The following is an 18,611-nucleotide window of genomic DNA, read 5'->3' on the forward strand; positions in this document are numbered from 1 at the left end:
ACCAGATGACTAAGAGAGGGGTCTTTGCAGATCTGATCATATTGAGGATCTTGAAATGAGGAGGTTATTCTGGCTTACCTGGGTGGGCCCTAAATGTAATCCAAAGTGTCCTTATAAGAAGGAAGAAGAAGAAGATTTGACCCATATGGAGGAGAAAGTCATGTAAAGATGAAGCAGAGAGATTTGAAGATGCTGGCCTGGAAGACTGGAGTGATGTGGCCACAAGCCAAGGAATGCTGGCAGCTACCCGAACCTGAATTCTCCCCTAGCGCTTCTGGAGGGAATACAGCCCTGCCAATACCTTGATTTCGGCCCACTGATACAAATTTCAGACATGGGCCTCCAGAACTATGAGAGAATAAATTTGTTTTCTTTCTTTTTTAATTTCATTTTATTTGCTTTAGGTGAAAGTTTATAGTACAAATAGTTTCTCATTCAAAAATTTATACACAAGTTGTTTTATGACATTGGTTGCAATCCCTGCAATGTATCAGCACTCTCCCCCTTTCCACCTCGGGTTCCCCGTGTCCATTCGTCTAGTTTTCCTGTCCCTTCCTGCCTTGTCATCTTTGCTTTTGGGCAGGTGTTACCCATTTGGCCTCGTATTCCTGATTGAACTAAGAAGTACATTCCTCATGTGTGTTATTGTTTTAAAGGTCTGTCTAATCTTTGGCTGCAAGGTAGACTTGGGAAGTGGCTTCGATTTTGAGTTAGCAGGGTGTCCGGTGGCCATAGTCTTGGGGTTCCTCCCGTCTCTGTCAGATCAGTAAGTCTGGTCTTTATTTTTTTTTTGGTAATTTGAATTTTGTTCTCCATTTTTCTCCCGCTCTGTCTGGGACCCTCTATTGTGATCCCTGTCAGAGTGGACAGTGGTGGCAGCCAGGCACCATCTAGTTCTTCTGGGCTCAGGCTGGTGGAGGCTATGGTTCAGGTGGTCCATTAGTCCTTTGGACTAAAGTTTTCCTTGTTTCTTTGCTTTTTTTTTTCATTATCCTTTGCTCTGGACAGGATGGGACCAACAGATGTATCTTAGATGGCCATTCAGAAGCTTTTAAGACCGCAGACGCTACTCACCAAAGTAGGATGTCGAACATTTTCTTTATGAAATATGTTATACCAATTGACACAGATATTCCCTGAGACTATGGTCCCCAGCACTCAGCCCCAGTAAGTTGGTCTCTCAAGGTGTTTGGATGTGTCTAGGAAGCTTCTATGACTTTGCCTTGGTCAAGTTGTGCTGACTTCCCCTACACTGTGTGTTGTCTTTGTTTCCCTTCAGCAAAATTAACACTTGTTTACTATCTAGTTAGTGATTTCCTCACCCCACCACACCTTTGTAACCATCAAAAATTGTTTTTTTTATTTCTGGATGTAAACCTTCTCTTGTTTTTATAATAGTGGTCTCATACAATAGATCTTCTGTGATTGACTTATTTCACTCACCATAATGCCCTCCAGATTCATCCACGTTGTGAGACATTTAGTGGATTCATCATTGTTGTTTATCATTGCATAGTATTCCATTGGGTGTACATACCATATTTTGTTTATCCATTCACTCACTGATGGGCAATAGGTTGTTTCCATCTTTTTGAAATGGTAAATAACGCTGTAATGAACATGGGTATGCATACATCTATTCTTGTTATGGCTCTTATTTCTCTAGGATATATTCCTAGGAGTGGGATTGCTGGATCATATGGTATTTCTAGATTTTTAAGGAAACACCATATTATTTTCCATAAGTGGTTGCACCATTTTACATTTCCACAGCAGTGTATAAAAGTTTCAATCTCTCCACAACCTTGTCAGCATTTGTTTTTTTGTGTTTTTGATTAGTGCCAGTATTGTCAGGTGAGATGGTATCTCACTGTAGTTTTGATTTGCATTTCTCTGACAGCTAATGATTGTGAGCATCTCTTCATGTGTTTATTAGTCACCTGAATGTCTTCTTTGCTGAAGTGTCTGTTTGAGTCCTTTCTCCATTTTTTAATTTGGTTGTCTTTTTGTTGCTGAGGTGTTGAAATTTTCTATAAACTTTAGAGATTAGACCCTTGTTGGATATATCATAGCTAAAGATTTTTTCTCAGTCTGTAGGTTCTCTTTTGAGAAGTCTTTTGATGAGCATAAATGTTTAATTTTTAGGAGATCCCAGTTATCTGGTTTATCTTCTGGTGTTTGTGCAGTTAGTTATGGTTTGTATTATATTTATGCCATATATTAGGGTCCCTAGCATTGTCCATATTTCTTCTTCCATGATCTTTATTTTTTAAGGTTTTATATTTAGGTCTTTGATCCATTTTGAGTTAGTTTTTGTGTACTGTGTGAAGTATGAATCGTATTCCATTTTTTTACAGATGGACATCCAGTTTTGCCAGCACCAGTTGTTAAAAAGACTGTCTCTTCCTCCATTGAATGGACTTTGGTCCTTTGTCAAAGATCAGCTAACCACAGGTGGATGGATTTATGTCTGGGTTCTCAATTCTGTTCCACTGGTCTATGTCTGTCATTGTACCAGTACCAGGCTGTTTTGACTACTGAGGCTGTATAGCAGATTCTGAGATCAGGTGGTGTGAGGCCTCCTACTTTGTTCTTTTTCTTCAATAATGTTTTGCTTATCCAGGGCCTCTTTCCTTTCCATATAAAGTTGGTGATTAGTTTTTCCATCTTGTTAAAGAATGTTGTAGGTATATGGATAGATATTGCATTATACTTGTAGATTGCTGTGGGTAGAACTCACATTTTCACAATGTTGAGTCTTCCTATCCATGAGCATGGTATGTTTTTCCATTTATGTAGGTCTCTTTTGGTTTCTTGCGGTAGTGTTTTGTAGTTTTCTTTGTACAGGTCTTTTATGGAGAATAAATTTCTTTTCTTTTTATCACCAAGTTTGTGGCAGCCACAGAAAGCCACAGTACAAAATTTGGTACCAGGAAGTAGGGTGCTGCTGTAGCAACTATCTAAAAATGTGTAAGTGGCTTTGAATTGGGTAATGGCTAGAGGATGGAAGAATTTTGAGAAGCATGATAGAAAAAGCCTAGACTACCTTGAACAGACCACTGGTAGAAATATAGATACTAAAGACCTTGCTAGTGACAGCTCAGAGGAAATGAGGATACTGTTATTGGTAACTGGCAGAAAAGTGATCACTGTGACATGGTGGCAGAGAACTTGGTTGAATTATGTCCTACAGTTGTATGGAAAGCAAAACTTGTAAACAATAAACTTGGATATTCAGCTAAGGAGATTTCCAAGCAAAATGTTGAAGGTGCAGCCTGGCATCTTCTTGCTGCTCATAGTTTAAAAAAAAAAAAAATCAGGGGAAGAAAATACAAAAATTTAATAAACACTCCAGTGGGTTATCAGATACAGAGGGTATCCACTGTTCATTTACTTTACTGGGCTGTTTGCTAAGAATGGCAGTCTCTCCTAATTTGATAGGTATCATGGTTTGAATCCTCCATGAATCTGTCAGTTTGTCACATTGTGGGGGCTTGCATGTTGCTGTGATGCTGGAAGACATGCCACCAATATTTAAATACCAGCAAGGTCACCCAGGGCAGACAGGTTTCAGCTGAGCTTCCAGACTAAGACAGACTAGGAAGAAAGACCTGGGGATCTATCTACTCCTGAAAAGAATTAGCCAGTGAAAACCTTAAGAACAGCAACAGAACATTGTCTGTTATAGTGCTGTAAGATGAGTCCCTCAGGTTGGAAGGACACAGTGGCTACAACAATAGGTTCAATCATAACAATTGTGAGGATGGTGTAGGACCAGGCAGTGTTTCGTTCTGTTGTACATAGGGACACTAGGAGTTGGAACTGACTCGATGCCACCTAATAACAACAACATAGTTTGAATAGTGTCCCCTAAAAATACATCAACTTGGCTAGGCCATGATTCCCAGTATTGTGTGGTTGTCCTCCATTTTATGATCTGATGTAATTTTCCTATGTGTTTTACATCCTAATCTCTGCCTGTGGTTAATGAGGCAAGATTAGGTTATGTTAAAGAGGATTAGGGTGGAATGCAACACTCTTACTCTGGTCACAGCTCTGATCTGACCTAAGGGGCATTTCCCTGGGGCGTGGCCTGCATTACCTTTTATCTTACAAGAGAGAAGAGGAGAGAAGCAAACAGAGAGAGAGAGGGACCTCAGCCCACCAAGAAAGAAGCGCCCAGAGCAGAGCACATTCTTTGGACCTAGGGTCCTTGTTCTGAGAAGCTCCTAGACCATGGGAAGATTGATGCCAAGGACCTTCTCCCAGAACCAACAGAGAAAGAAAGCCTTCCCCAGGAGCTGGCAACCTGAAAATTCAGACTGTAAGAGAATAAATTTCTGTTTGTTAAACCCATCCACTTGTGGTATTTATGTTACAGCAGCACTAGATACCTAAGACAACAGGCAATCATGACAAGATGAGGGGGAAGGATAAAAAGGTATGAGATTTTGCTATTGTCTTTGTTATTGATGATGATAATGTCATTTTCTGAAAGGCAGAAAAAGATCAAGAATAAGGGCATGGGTATGCGCATCAGAGTGGGGTTCAGACTCCAGCTCTACCACCTGCTCGTTGAGCTAGGCTCTTCACTTACCAAAACTTTTGTTTCCTTGACTATAGTATGGGGATAACAATACCTATAACCTAGTGCAGTTGTGATGGATGATGTAAATAACAACATAGGTACAGGCTCTGGCTCAGTGCCTAGGAGCACTGCACAAAAGACTGCTGACAACAGTAGCTGGTAGTCCTATCTTCAGCAGCCTCTGCTGAGGACTCTGAGCTGGGTAAACTGTTCCAGTTAAGAGGATCCACTTAAAGAGTATGTTGCTCGCCTACACTTCAGATGTATTTATTATCTTTTTGGAGAATGTATTTTTACCTTCTTTTAAAAAATCTTTATAGCTCTGCCTTGTTTTAGTATTTTGTTCTAATTTGCTCTATTTTATTTAACATTTTTATCTTTTTAAGGTTTTACATGTTTACCTTATCTTTCATTAAAGTTCAATTATTTTTCCCTTTTAAAGTCACACTTTATTTTAATTCTTTTATATTTTTCATTTACCTTTTGTTTCTTTTTATTCCTCTTAAGTGTTTATATTCTGAATTCTTTCTTATGTGTTTTAAGATTACTAAGGAGATTACAGGAGCCCTGGTGGCACAGTGGTGTAAGTGCTGGGCTGCTAACCAGAAAGTCAGCAGTCTGAACCCATCAGCTGCTCCGTGAGAGAAAGATATGGCAATCTGCTTCCATAAAGATTTATAGCCTTGGAAACCCTATGAGGCAGTTCTACTCTGTTCTACACGGTCACTATGAGTCATCAACTCAATGGCAACAGGTTTGGTTTTCTGGTTTAAGGAAATTATTTAATTTTTTTAATGAGTTTATCTGTTATGCCCATGTTTGAAAAACTTAGGCCCTGGTCTTTGAGTTCTTGGTTTCAGAAGGTAGCAAGGAAAATCTTGGCCAAATTAATCATGTGACACATGAAATAAATACGAAAGGATGAACTACCAAACCAAATCCTCCCTTCTGCTCCTACTTAACAAATTTTAAGTCTGAGTTTCTCATGTCGTTTTTCTACTGAGACACTAGTAGGCTTTAGAGATAGTTATTCTACAATTGATCAGTTATACTCTTTATCAGCCTGTGTCAAAAACAATACAGCCAAAAGCAAATATAACAAATGCATATGTATAAATATAAGACAGCTTTAATTACTCATCTTTCCTTGGCCTCTAACCCTGTGAACAAGATCCAGTCTGAACTATGCTACATTAGTTTAAGAGACCCCCTAGTGACTGATTCTTTTAGAAAACCTGCCCTTTATTATCTTTATAATCAGGACTTACTTTTGTCAAATCAGATAGGAGTTCTGAAAAACGGTAACAGCAATAACAATAGTTAAGATTTGCTAAATGTTTATTATGTGTCAGGCATGGTTCTAACTGCTTCTACATATTTAATCTTCATAATAACTCTATGAGTTAAATACTATTAACATCCCCATTTTACAGGTGATAAAACTGAGGGATGTGTTCTCAATCTTTTTAATCTGCACCTTAATCATTTGAAACCACTTTTAGATGATCTAGATGCTTGCTGCTAAAGAGAACAGAAAAAGAAATGTGTTCTACACTGTCAAGACTCAAGGAATGGCCTCAAAAAATAAAGATCTTACTGTCTATCATCAGAAAACATGGCTCGATCAACTACCATAAAGCCCACATCATCATTTTTGAAACAAGTCTGCTAAAATGATGACCTTATTGACCTTATTCAGCTATACCGCAGTCTAATTTATTTAATTACTTAGGGGCACAATTTGCAACTAATTCATTCTTAGGGTCTATAAGCTTAAAATTCAAATATCCCATGTACCACTGAAATTTTTCTTCCTTTTTTAACAGCTTTATTGAGCTATAATTCACACACCATACAATTCACCCACTTAAAGTGTACAATTCAGTGGTTTTTAGTATACTCACAGAGCTGTACAACCATCACCACAGTCAATTTTTGAACATTTTCACCACCCCAAAAAAGAAACCACATACCCATTAGCATTCATTCCTCATTTTCCCCAACTCTCCCAGCCCTCGGCAACCACTGATCTACTTTTTATCTCTATAGTTCTGCTTATTCTGGACATTTCAAATATATGGACTCATACGATATGTGGTCTTTCTGGCTTCTTTCACCTACATGATGTTTTGTTTTGTTTTTAATATTTTATTTTATTTTGTTGTTGTTGAGAATACACACAGAAAAACATACACCAATCCAACAGTTTCTACATGTACAATTCAGTGACGTTGCTGCAATTTTTCTGTGGCTGTGATTAGAAATTGGTAACTATTAGTTAGACATTTTTCATTATTCCCATGCTTCCAGAGTGGAATTCTGAAGCCCTGGTTGTTATTTGTTCAGGTGTTAGAACTGACTTAGAACAATTTTCTATGGAAAATCCTGGCCATGCCCACGGGCCCATCTGGGGCTCACTCTGAAGAGTGTGGATGATCCTCTTTTTCAAGCATGCATTCTGAATAGGCTTCTTAATTTTTATAAAGGAATGTCAACCCTACCTTATCTTTGGGTGATTTTTAAACAAGGAGACTTGTCCTTAGCCTACAATATAGAATAACTGCACTCCAGATCCTTGCCAAAGAATGCAACTTTGAACTCTTTGCTGTCTAGTTTTTATCAAATTCATGCATGCAAGAAATGCTGTTCCTTGAGGATTGTCTCAGGGCAGTGAGCCTGACCCGGGGTGAGCCAGGCGACAGAGAGCACGGCTTCCTCCCCCAGAGGCTCCTCCTGAACTGTGCTATAGCATCATGCCTCCAAAATGTACTAAGAAGGTTAGAAACTAAGTTACTGTTTTGTTTGCTAACAGGACATTACTGAAGACCCTGCCCCACTAAGTTGCCCAGTCTACCCCTTATGGGGACTCAGGAAAAGTGTCTCTCAGACTCCAGAGCAAAGAAGAGCTTTGCTTTTCCTGAGCAAGAGCTCCACTTTTATCTGACAACCACTGAGAGTCTTGTAACTTTATTTGACCATAGAAAGCTGAGAGTTGAACTCAAGGCCCAACTTAAGATATTACATCATAAATTTATATGTGCTAACTCTCCTTGGGGTCTCATCTAGTTCTATTACCCTTTAACTAGATTTCTTCTAAAATTTTAATCATGAATTTTTTATCCTACTTTATCTTAGGTATTCTTATAAGTGGAATCCCTGGGTGGGGCAAACGGTTAAGCATTAAGCTGCTAACCAAAAGGTCGGAGGTTCAAAACCACCCAGAGGTACTCTGGAAGAAAGGATTGGCAATCTACTTCTGAAAAATCAGCCACTGAAAACCCTACGGAGGAAATTCTACTCTGATACACATGGCGTCATATGAGTCAGAACTGGCTCAGTGGCAACTGGTCTGGTTTGTTTGTTTTTATTCTTATAAGCTACCACTCATCCTTTTTGGAAGATAATGGGGTATTTGAATATGTACTTGTGTATATGTAAATGAACACATTCATACTGATTTACATTAAATAAATTTAAGTATTTATTTACATTAATTTTATTATTCTGTCATTAGATGGCAAACTTCCTGAGGGTAGAGGACCAGACTCCCATCTTCCCCAATATATCTCCAGCACCAAGCTTGGAGGCCATCTTAGTCCTTCATTTGAGCATCTGATAAAGTATCTGACTTGTGTTCAGGGGCCTTACTGTATGAAAAATACCAAAACAAAAAAATCTGTTGCCGTCAAGTCAATTCATAGCAATCCCATAGGACAGAATAGAACTGTCCCATAGGGTTTCCAAGGAGTAGGTGGTGGATTCAAACTGCCGACGTTTTGGTTAGCAGCTGAGCTCTTAACTACTGCACCACCAGGGTTCTGTATGAAAAACAGGTTATCTTCAAATACTAGGAGCTCCTCCAGCTTAGCATGATGCTAATATAGTACTAAGAGAGATGCATGGAAATAAGAAAAGATAGTTCTCAGCCTGCTCACTTAGGGGGAGGAAGGCCTGGACCAGAAGGGAGGGCAGACTCGCCTATTCTAGGTGAGTTGCTATTTTTCTCATACTTCCCCCTAGTGAGTATAATGAAATTCAGTTAAACTGATTTTGCATATCACACAGCACCCAGAGCACTTCTGAATGACACAGTGAGAAAAAAACATTAGCATCCTCTCCACCTCATAGAATCCTCAAGAAAACATTTAGGGAGCCCAGTGTTAGTAACCATTTTATAAGGGTTATGGAGAACATCTTTAGATGGAGCAAGAAGATAACTGAAATCCAGAGGAGGGGTCTAATTTTTGTCACTGAGCCCACATCTTAAAAAGAAATCCTTGCTTACACCAATGTTCACTGCAGCGTTATTCACAACAGCCAACAGGTAGAAACATCTCAGTGTCCATCAACTGATGAATGGATAAACAAAATGTGGTATGACACACAATGGAATATTATTTAGCCATAAGGAGAAATGAAGTTCTGAATACATGCTATGATGTGGGTGAACCCTGAAAATATTATGCTGAGTGAAATAAGTCAATCACAAAAGGACAAATATTGTATGCCCCTACTTACATGAAATACTTAGAATAGGCAAATGCACAGAGACGAAAGTTTATTAGTGGTTACCTGGGGCTGGGGGAGGAGTTATTACCAAGACAAACCAAATCCGCTGCTGTCGAGTCCATTCCAACTCATAGTGACCCTACAGGACACAGTAGAACTGCCCCATAGCATTTCCAAGCAGCGGCTGGTAGATTTGAACTGTCGACCTTTTGGTCAGCAGCCGAGCTCCTAACCATGCGCCACCAGGGCGCCAGTTTCTGTCTAGAGGGACGAAAAACATCTGGAAATGAACAGTGGTGATGGTTGCACAACATGGTGAATGTAATTAATGTCACTGAACTGTGCACTTAAAAATGGTTAAAATAGCAAATGTGTTGTTATATATATTTTACCACAATTAAAAAGAAATGTGATCCTTGCAGCTGGACTGATATCCTGTGATAAGAAAACAATTTGAAAGAGAAGTTGAGCTGCCTCTGCTCAACAGTAACAGGAAACATTAAGGGAAGATTCTCCATTCTACACCAACATTTACATTCTTTTCCTCTGTGGATCCAAGTTCCATTACGTGACACTGGACCCAAACAAAGGGGGAGGGAGACCAGCGTGCTCCAGTTTGCTTAACTGAGTAACTTACCCCACCTGGGTTTAACTATTCATGTTCACACCTCACCACCACCACCCCATCCAATCCCCACCCCCAACGTGTTGAGCAAATGTTGTGAGGGAAGAGAGAAGCCCTGACAAGCAGCTGGGGAAGGACCAATATCAAAGAGCTCTGGCAACGAAACCAATTCCAGCCCTGTCAATGTGCCTTAACCAAGATTTGCAGAGTCCCTCCAACTGGTGACCCTGGCCTCCTCAAGTAAGAAAATAGCATGGCTTGCAGCCAAATCACTGCCAACACCTGGGATGGCCCCTCAGTGCCAAGCTCAGTAATGTATGAATTTGCACATCAGTTTAAACACTCGCCTGCATAGACGTTGAGGCAATCCCGTCTAGCCGAGAAGGCTTCAGGCCAGGAAAGGAGTAATGATGACCCATCAAAGTTGTACTGTCCCTCCAAAGATTGACCCTTATGCCATCAGAAGCATCTCTGGCTGGGACCTTGCTCAATGTAAAAAAGCTGGGAAACAGGAGAACTAACCCTAACAGAAAGGGAAGCATCTAAGCCATTCCTCTCCTCTTTTCCCAATCAGTCCTGAGGGACTGATTGCCTTTGGTTGGTGTGATTTAAGGAGGAAAGGGGGGTGAGCTTTGGGGATGAGCTGTTATCCTTGGACAGATCTGGGTCTGAATCTCGGCTTTAACATTTACTAGTTGTTGTCCTTGGCCAAATAACTTGTGTCTCAATTTCTTCATCCGTAAAATGGGAATAATAAGTCTGATTTCATATGTTATGGAGATTTGTAATAGAAAATGCTTGGCACTCAACATTCATGGTGGCTGTTCCTATTGTGAGCTGTGTGTCTCTCCCCCTCCCCCCCCACCCCCAACCTTTAAGCTTCTCTAGGTCAGGACCATGTTTTATTTGTCTTTAAGCCCCCAGCACATAGTTGATCCCTAATAAATATTTGCTGAATGGATAGCTACAAGAATAATCTCCTATCCCTTAACTGTGCATCATCTAGTTGCAAGCTTGAGATGGAAGAATCTATAAAGAGCTTTTCCCACAGAGCCTTTGCAGAATTAAACCAGCTTCCTCTCCTGAGTTGCTTCTCTGGAGAACAGAGCTTCAAGGCCTTGTCAGATGCAGGGATTCTCAAGGGAGAGGAGCTACCTGGAAAGTATTTTGCATAACAATATGCCCACAGATTTTTCACTGAGCATTTTACTCAACTCCCAGTAGATTCATTAAACAGACAGCTTGGCACCAGCATATCATGCCTGTTTTCTACCCAATACAAACTGTACAGTAACTCGTGTTTGATTCACAATATTAATTTTTAAGCAACTGCATAAAAACAGAAAACAAAGAAAAGATGCTAGGTTAAGTTATTTTACTAAAAAACAGTATTAAGTGCCTCCTTCCCAACCTCCTTCCACTCTAATCGGGTGTGTTCCTGTTTGGTTGTTTTCCTTCACGCAAAGAGTTTGAATGGCAATAGATTCTTTTTGTCTATTAGAATGCTGTGCTCTCGGTCAATGCCCTCAGAGCGATGGTCCTGAATACGATAATGAGCTCACACTAGAATGTAAAGAATGCATTGCTTCCTTCTTCAAAAAGTTTTGCTAGGAAAAAAAATGTCAGCTCAACTAAACAGCGTGCTTAGTGACGAAGCTGATGTATGTTCTGGAGCAATCTCCTTATGAACAGATAACAGTTCAGAGGGCACCACCCCGGACCACACTCCGAGAGGGCTGCTCTAGGTTCCAGAACTCCCCATCTACCTGGGAGTGCACTAGATTGATGTTTATGTTGGACTTCTGAGGTTTTTTGGTAAAGCACCTCAATATTGAGGCCCCAGCATGACCTTTCTCATTCTGTGGGACCCGGGTGGGGCTCCATATGACTAGGGTTGACCAATCAGTGCTGTGAGTCTCTTGCACCACAAAGATGGTTCAGGGAGGTCATGACCCAGGGCCAGCCCATCAGCATAATTCCACCCCCTGGTTAGTTTTCAGATCAGGGATGGGTGGCCCAGAATCACCCAATCAGAATGACCTAATCAGAGTGAAGCATCCATGAGGCAAGAATCTGGCTATGAAATGGGGTAAAGGTAGAAAGAGCAGAACTGAGATATGGACAGAGAGAGAGACTGGATTCTGAGTATGTCACTGGAGCCTCTGGATCAAGCCATGCCTGAAGCAGGCGGGACTCACCCCTAGAACTTTTCAGTTACATGAACTAATAAACTTCCCTTTTGCTTAGACAAGTCTGTGAGCTTTCAAACACATGCAACCAAAAAGTCTGAAGTTTACAGTTCTGCAATCCACACGTGCTGGTCCTAAAGAAACAAATCTGAAAAGCAAAAGACAAGGAGTCAGAAGAGCTGCCACTATATAGAACCAGAGGCAGGTTACGGAGACTTTCCACACCTGTGTTTCTTCCTCTGTCACGTGAGTAACATTGGCCTCCCCCACCACCACCTCTCAGGTGATTGTGAGACTCGTATAAGAAGATACAGAGGAAGTCACTCTGGAAACATATGAAAAAGCACTGTACAAACAAGAACGAAAGAAATATTATGATTAGCACAGCACCTTCCTCATTCAAACTTCACATTTCTGGTACCCACAGCCATCCAGAATCTAGAAAAAAATTTAAAAGGCTTTCAGCAACAGATTGTTTTCACCAAATCCTATACTCTGTACTACAGAAGAGGAAGTACCTTCTGCAGGCCAGAAACTATGTGGAAAGTGAGAGAGCAGACTGGCAGGAGCCGGCCAGACTCCAGAGGCAGCCAGAAGCTTAGTTTTGTGGGCTGAACACCAATGTGCACTGAGGGTCATTCCTTAGGCCCACCCAGGATGTTTTTTCCCCGTTGCACACATCGTCCCATCCACTCGAGCTTATGAATCATGAAAGAAAAATGATTTAGAAATTACATTCTCAACGGCTATTTTGCAATGCTGAGGTTGCTGCCCTAATAATAATGTTCTCCAGTAAACAGGGTTTTGTTTGTTTTACTGTTTTTATAGTAAAACCAACATAACAAATAAACTTTACATAAAAAGACTAACTTGTTTTACAAATGCTGAATTTTTCCAAAAACCACTTCTAATAGATACAAGCAGATGGCAGTCAGGGGACAAGTCGAGAGGTGGCGGCAGAGCACTAATGCCACCCCTGACACTGAGCTGCTTTCTGTCAATGGTGGTATTAACAGATTCTGTTTTGATGGTAAAATAACTAGTTTTGGAGTTTCACAGAATGTGCCTGGAAGCAACTTTGTTCTTCACAGTTCCTGCCTTAGAGGAGCTGAGTCCTGGGGGAAAGGGGTGGGAGGACAGAGCAGACAACTTGTTTTATTAACAGTTCCCATGTACTGAGTGTCAGCTCATGCCAGGCTCTTCATGCACACGACTGGCCAACACTCACCAGGCTGCACTGCCAATGGGCCATGGCTCCTCCGAAGCAAGGAACCCGCGGACCCTCCAGCCCTGCTCCTGTGGACAGCCTGCATCCAGGCAGAGTGGGCTGGCCCTGCACTTCCCGTCTCCACAGGGAAGCAGCCCAGGCAGGGCCTGTCTGTGGCAGCTCCACAAATATCGCTATTCTCTGTTCCTGCTTCACCATCTTACAAAACAAGCTGGCCCTTCCTTGTTATCTGGTGATCTTCAATTCTGGCAGAGAAAGTAAAGGTTGGCCTCAGGTCCAAGACCTATTCTCCAATCTAGTCTTATCATTATTAAAGCTGGTACTTGGCACCCCACTGATCCATGGCTCACTCGGTGAAAAGGCAAAGGAGAAGAGTAGTGAAGGGTTTCCCTCAAACTTCTAATACTTACCAGTCTGGACAATGCTCTGGAACCAGCATAGATTATACCCACAGACAGCACCGAAGCAGGAAGCCACGTCAAAACAGCAGATCTGGAAAGAGGGGGAGAAGCCATATTATTTTGGTCACTTATGTACAAAAGACCTAGCTGGAAGGAGTTAACCCTTCAGATGCACCAAGTACAGCAACAGTGGTTGCCTAAAAATCACTGCCCAAGTTTGTTACAAAGCTGGGCATAGGCTTACCATTTGATCCAGCAACTGCATTCCTAGGTATTTATCCAAATGAGACGAGAATGTATGACATAAAAACCTGCACACGAATGTTTATAGCAGCTTTATTCATAATTGGAAAAATCAGAAGCAATCAAGATGTTATTCAATAGGTGAATGAATAAACTGTGGTACATCGATACAATGGAGTATTATGCAATAAAAAGAAATGAGCTATTGAGCCACGAAAAGACATGGAGGAAATTTAAATGCGTATTGCTAAGTGAAAGAAGCCAGTTCGAAAAAGCTACATACTGTATGATTCCACCTATATGACATTCTGGAAAAGGCAGAACTATAAAGGCAGTAAAAAGACCAGTACTTGCCAGCAGGTGGGGGAGGGGGGATGAATGGGTAGAGCGCGAGGCTTTTAGTGCAGTGAAACTACTCTGCATGATACTGTAATGGTGGACACATGACATTATGCATTTGTCAAAACTCATAGGGCTGTACAACACAAAGAGTGAACCCTACTGTATACTATGGACTCTAGTTAATAATAATGTATCAATACTGGGTCATCAGTTATACAAATGTATCACCAAAACGCAAGCTGCTCATAACAGGGGAGAAGGTATATGGGAAACCTCTGTACTTGCTGTACAACTTTTCTATAATCCTAAAACTGCTCTAAAAAACAGTCTATTAGAAAAAAAAAAAATCACCACCTGACTCGTTCAATGGGATGTGGTCTTTTTCAGTTCAGAGAGTGGTGGAGGCAGCAAACCATCTTCCTACAGCCTGTATTCTGCCCACCACCTACCGTTACCAAACCCACAGACAGAACATAAATGAGCTGGAAACTGAAAACGCCTTGCTGCAGGCTGGAAGACAGACCAGATGTGACTTTTTTTTTTTTTTTTTTTAAGGGTAGTGAACATTATTCTTTGGATTTTAAGTAGGCCAGAAGTTTTTAATCCATGCCAAATTATTAAAAATAAAAAGAGGCTATTTTACCCAGGTAATCTATCAAACAGCTCCATGGAACCACAAAAAAAGGAACCTCAATGTCTCAGGACAGAATAAAAAAAAAAAAGGAAAGAAAGAGTGCTAGAATGTCATTTGCTGACTTCTTCAAACATTAACCTGGCACTGCCGGAATACCAGTTCAGGCCATCTTCAAGGATTTCTGAGGGGCACTTTTTTTTTTATTCAATTGTGGTCACGCCAGGAACTGCTTTTTCACTACAGCTTAGAATGTTACACTCTTCAAGAAAAACAAAATCCCAGCTTCCATGCACAGTGCATATCACTGAGGTTGCAACGTGCTTCCCCCATCAATTACAAATACATCCTGTCCAACTAATTAGAGTTCCTAGAGTTATTCTAATAATTGATAGAAATAAATGAAACCATTCCAGCAGGATATATTATAATAATCCCAACTAACTCAATGAACTGCTCTCCTGGGATTGGTGCCTGCTCAAGAACTGCTCTTTGTTGATTTATTAGCGTGGGCTGGCAGTCCATCCATGACGAGACCTCCTCTGGAACAACTCCCAGGGGAATCTAGCATTAAAATGCTTCCAGAAATCTCTAGGAAGGACTTCAAACCTTACTTGCTGCATAGTATAAATTCCTTTAGCAAATACGTACTGCAACTTGCAAGGTGCTGAGAACACAAGAATTATTGTTAAGAGCAACATCAGGAGCTAACATTTATTGAGTACTTGCTGCAAACCAGGCAGTATGCTAAATGTTTTATATGTCTTATCTTTTTCAAACGTGCACAGTAATCTTATGAGGGAAGTATTGTTATTATCCCCATTGTGCAGAGGAGGAAACTGAATATAAAGTTTAAGTAATCTGCATGTGGTCAGAGCAGCTGGTAGATGGCAAAGCCAGAATTTGACTTCAGATCTGACTCCATAGCCTCAGTTTTTAACCACTCTTTTATACTTTGTTCTCAAAGACCTCATAATCTAATGGGAGACACACATAAATAGATAAGCTGCAAATATGACATGATTTTGCTCTGGCAGCAGACCAAGCAAATAATTACCTGAGAAATAGTCCCTGTTATCACTACTCCTGCTGCAAAAATAGATGTCTGAACCTACAACCAAAGGTGAACAGAGAAAAGAGAATGCTATCCTCCATCCTAATGGGTCAAGAGTAACATCAGCCAGTTGCTACTCTTCTGGGAAAAGGCCTTCATGTTAGACATCAATGGAGACAGAGTTCAACCCATGGCCTGTTGTATACCAGAAGGAAGTCCAAAGCACACACCACAGGCAGAGCACTGCTGACAAAGGAGGGGGTGCACTGGGTAGAATAACAGCTGGCCTCGCTGAGGCAGGCCCACTACTCTGGAATGCAAGGTCACTGAGGCCCCAAATATTTGTACTCCATTCCATCTTAAAATAAACAAGGAAAACTCCTGCTGAGTTATGTACTCTATAAGACATCAGTATCTGAGTGGCCATGGAAATGAGGAAAAGAAAACATTCCTAGGGAACATCTTGTATTTTAACCCTTCTACCCTAAAATTCAAAGAAAGAACTTTAACCTAGAAAAAACATATACAGGTCTGGTTGGATCAGTGAGATGTCTGGAAAATGCTAGAAGGCAGCTAGCTGTGTGAGCATATGGCTCCAACGTGGGACTTTCGGCTGGGCACACGGGCACTGGTGCTTGTGTCCTCCCCAGTCACGTCGCTCAGGGCCCACCCTCAAGGTGGATGGAGCCCAGGCCATATGTGCTAGTGGTGGACTTGAGACTCATGCATGAGAAGTAGTTGGCTGCAGAGCCCTTCCCTGGCCCTCTGGGCTCTTACCAGAGAGACGGCTGCATTCCTCCACCACACACTCACAGAAAACTACAGCTGCTATGAAGAAGAGTAAATAGGAGTCACTGAAAACACAGCTGCCAAAACAGGTGTGGGCAAGACAGGTGTCAAAGGTGAGTGGAAAAAGTAAAAATAATTCAAAATCTAAAAGGGGTTCTGAATTCATATTGTTTCAAAGTATCAAGTTCTCATTTTTAAGAATATACTCCACCCGAAAACCACAGAGTATATGTTAAGTGTAGCTTATGCAAAAAAAGATCTGAGGGAATACTAGTTAATAATCCATATGCAAAGAAACATCCTTGGCCTAGACCAAAAGCTTGGCAAATAAATGCAGAGTTACATGTCTTAAGATAAATAGAGCGAGTCCCTACTTTATGTCAATGAGCCCACCTGTCTAACAGTGTCAGATAAAAGAGCTTCTGCACGTATTATTAATGCCCCGTCTTAGTCATCTAGTGCCGCTATAACAGAAATATCACAAATGGATGGCTTTAACAAAGAGAAACTTATTCTCTCACAGTCTAGTAGACTACAAGTCCAAATTCAGGGCATCAGCTCCAGGGGAGGCTTTCTCCCTCTGTCGGCTCTGGAGGAAGGTCCTTGTCATCAATCTTCCCCTGGTCAAGGAGTTTCTCAGTGCAGGGACCCCAGGTCCAAAGGACGTGATCTGCTCCCAGTGCTGCTTTTTTGGTGGTATGAGGCTCCCATGTCTCTCTGCTCGCTTCTCTCTTTTATATCTCAAAAGAGATTGGCTCAAGACACTATCTAATCTTGTAGATCTCATCAACATAACTGCTGTTAATCCATCTCATTAACATCATAGTGATAGGATTTACAACACATAGGCAAATCACATCAGATGACAAAACAGTGGACAATCACACAGTACTGGGAATCATAACCTAGCCAAGTTGATAAGAGATTTTGGGGGGATACAATTCAATCCATGACAGCTCCCTAAAATAGACTTAAGTTTCATCAAAGTAGGAACCATGTGTGTTTTGCTCATATAAATATATGTAAAATTATTACACTGATAAATGTTACAAAGGAGACTGGCTAAATGACTATGCTATACAATCTAACCTAACCAGTGAAGAGGATGAGGAAAGCTTCCCCAGAAAAGCAGTTTTGAGATGAAATTCAACGTTAACAATAAAAAAAAAAAAGGGGGTGTCTTAGGCTGGGTTCTCTAGAGAAGCAAAACCAGTAAAGCGTATAAATATATATAGGGAAGGATTTATATCAAGGAAACAGCTCACGTGATTGTAGAGGCTAGAATGTCCCAAGTCCGTGGACTGGGGTAGAGGCCTCTAACAAATCACGCAGCCACAGAAGCTGGCGAGCCCAAGATCAGCAGGTTGGACAGCAGGGCTCCTGCTCACAGGCTGTGAAGATCGATGAATTCCAAGATCGGCAGGCAAGACCGCAAGGTTTCTCCTGATTCATGTAGCTGCAGGGGCTGGTGAACCCAAGATCAGCAGGTCAAAGAGCAGGGCTCCACTCACAGGCTGTGAAGATCGGCGAATCTCAAGTTTGGCAGATAAGCTGACAGCTCAAGTCCCAAGAACCGGAGGTGAGATGACAAGAGGCAGCTGCAGGCTCCAGAGTGAGCAAAAAGCCAGAACATCTGCTTATATGTAGATGCAGGCCACACCCCCAAGGAAACTCCCTTTCATCTCATTGGCTACTCACAGCATATTCAATCATGGGAGTGATCACATATAAACACTGAGAATCATGGCCTAGCCAAGTTGACACACAATCTTAACCATCAGAAGGGGATATAGGTGGCAAGGGCAGAACAGGAGAAGGGACACACATTCCAGACATAAATACAGCACACACAAAGGTCCTGTGACAGGAGGAAACTGGAGGTGGAAGAGTGTAGCATGAATAGACAGAAGGAAAAACACAGGGGTGGGAGGGGTGAGAAGGACAAATATAGGGGTTGAAAATATTGCTTTGGCTACAGAATGGAAGATAGGTTGAAATGAGGTTAGGGGTGC

General features: G+C 41.3%; 1 protein-coding gene across 1 annotated transcript in view; it reads right to left on the reverse strand.

Annotated features, from left to right (window-relative positions):
* Nucleotides 1-18,611, reverse strand: part of TMEM241 (transmembrane protein 241) — a 216,929-nt gene that overhangs the window by 134,384 nt on the left and 63,934 nt on the right. Inside the window, exon 4 of the mRNA XM_023742057.1 lies at nt 13,550-13,631. Within this exon, the coding sequence (XP_023597825.1) occupies nt 13,550-13,631 (82 nt within the window). The remainder of the gene's footprint in view (nt 1-13,549; nt 13,632-18,611) is intronic.

The sequence above is a fragment of the Trichechus manatus genome, unplaced genomic scaffold, assembly GCF_000243295.1.
Source record: "Trichechus manatus latirostris isolate Lorelei unplaced genomic scaffold, TriManLat1.0 scaffold00199, whole genome shotgun sequence".
Taxonomy (NCBI): domain Eukaryota; kingdom Metazoa; phylum Chordata; class Mammalia; order Sirenia; family Trichechidae; genus Trichechus; species Trichechus manatus.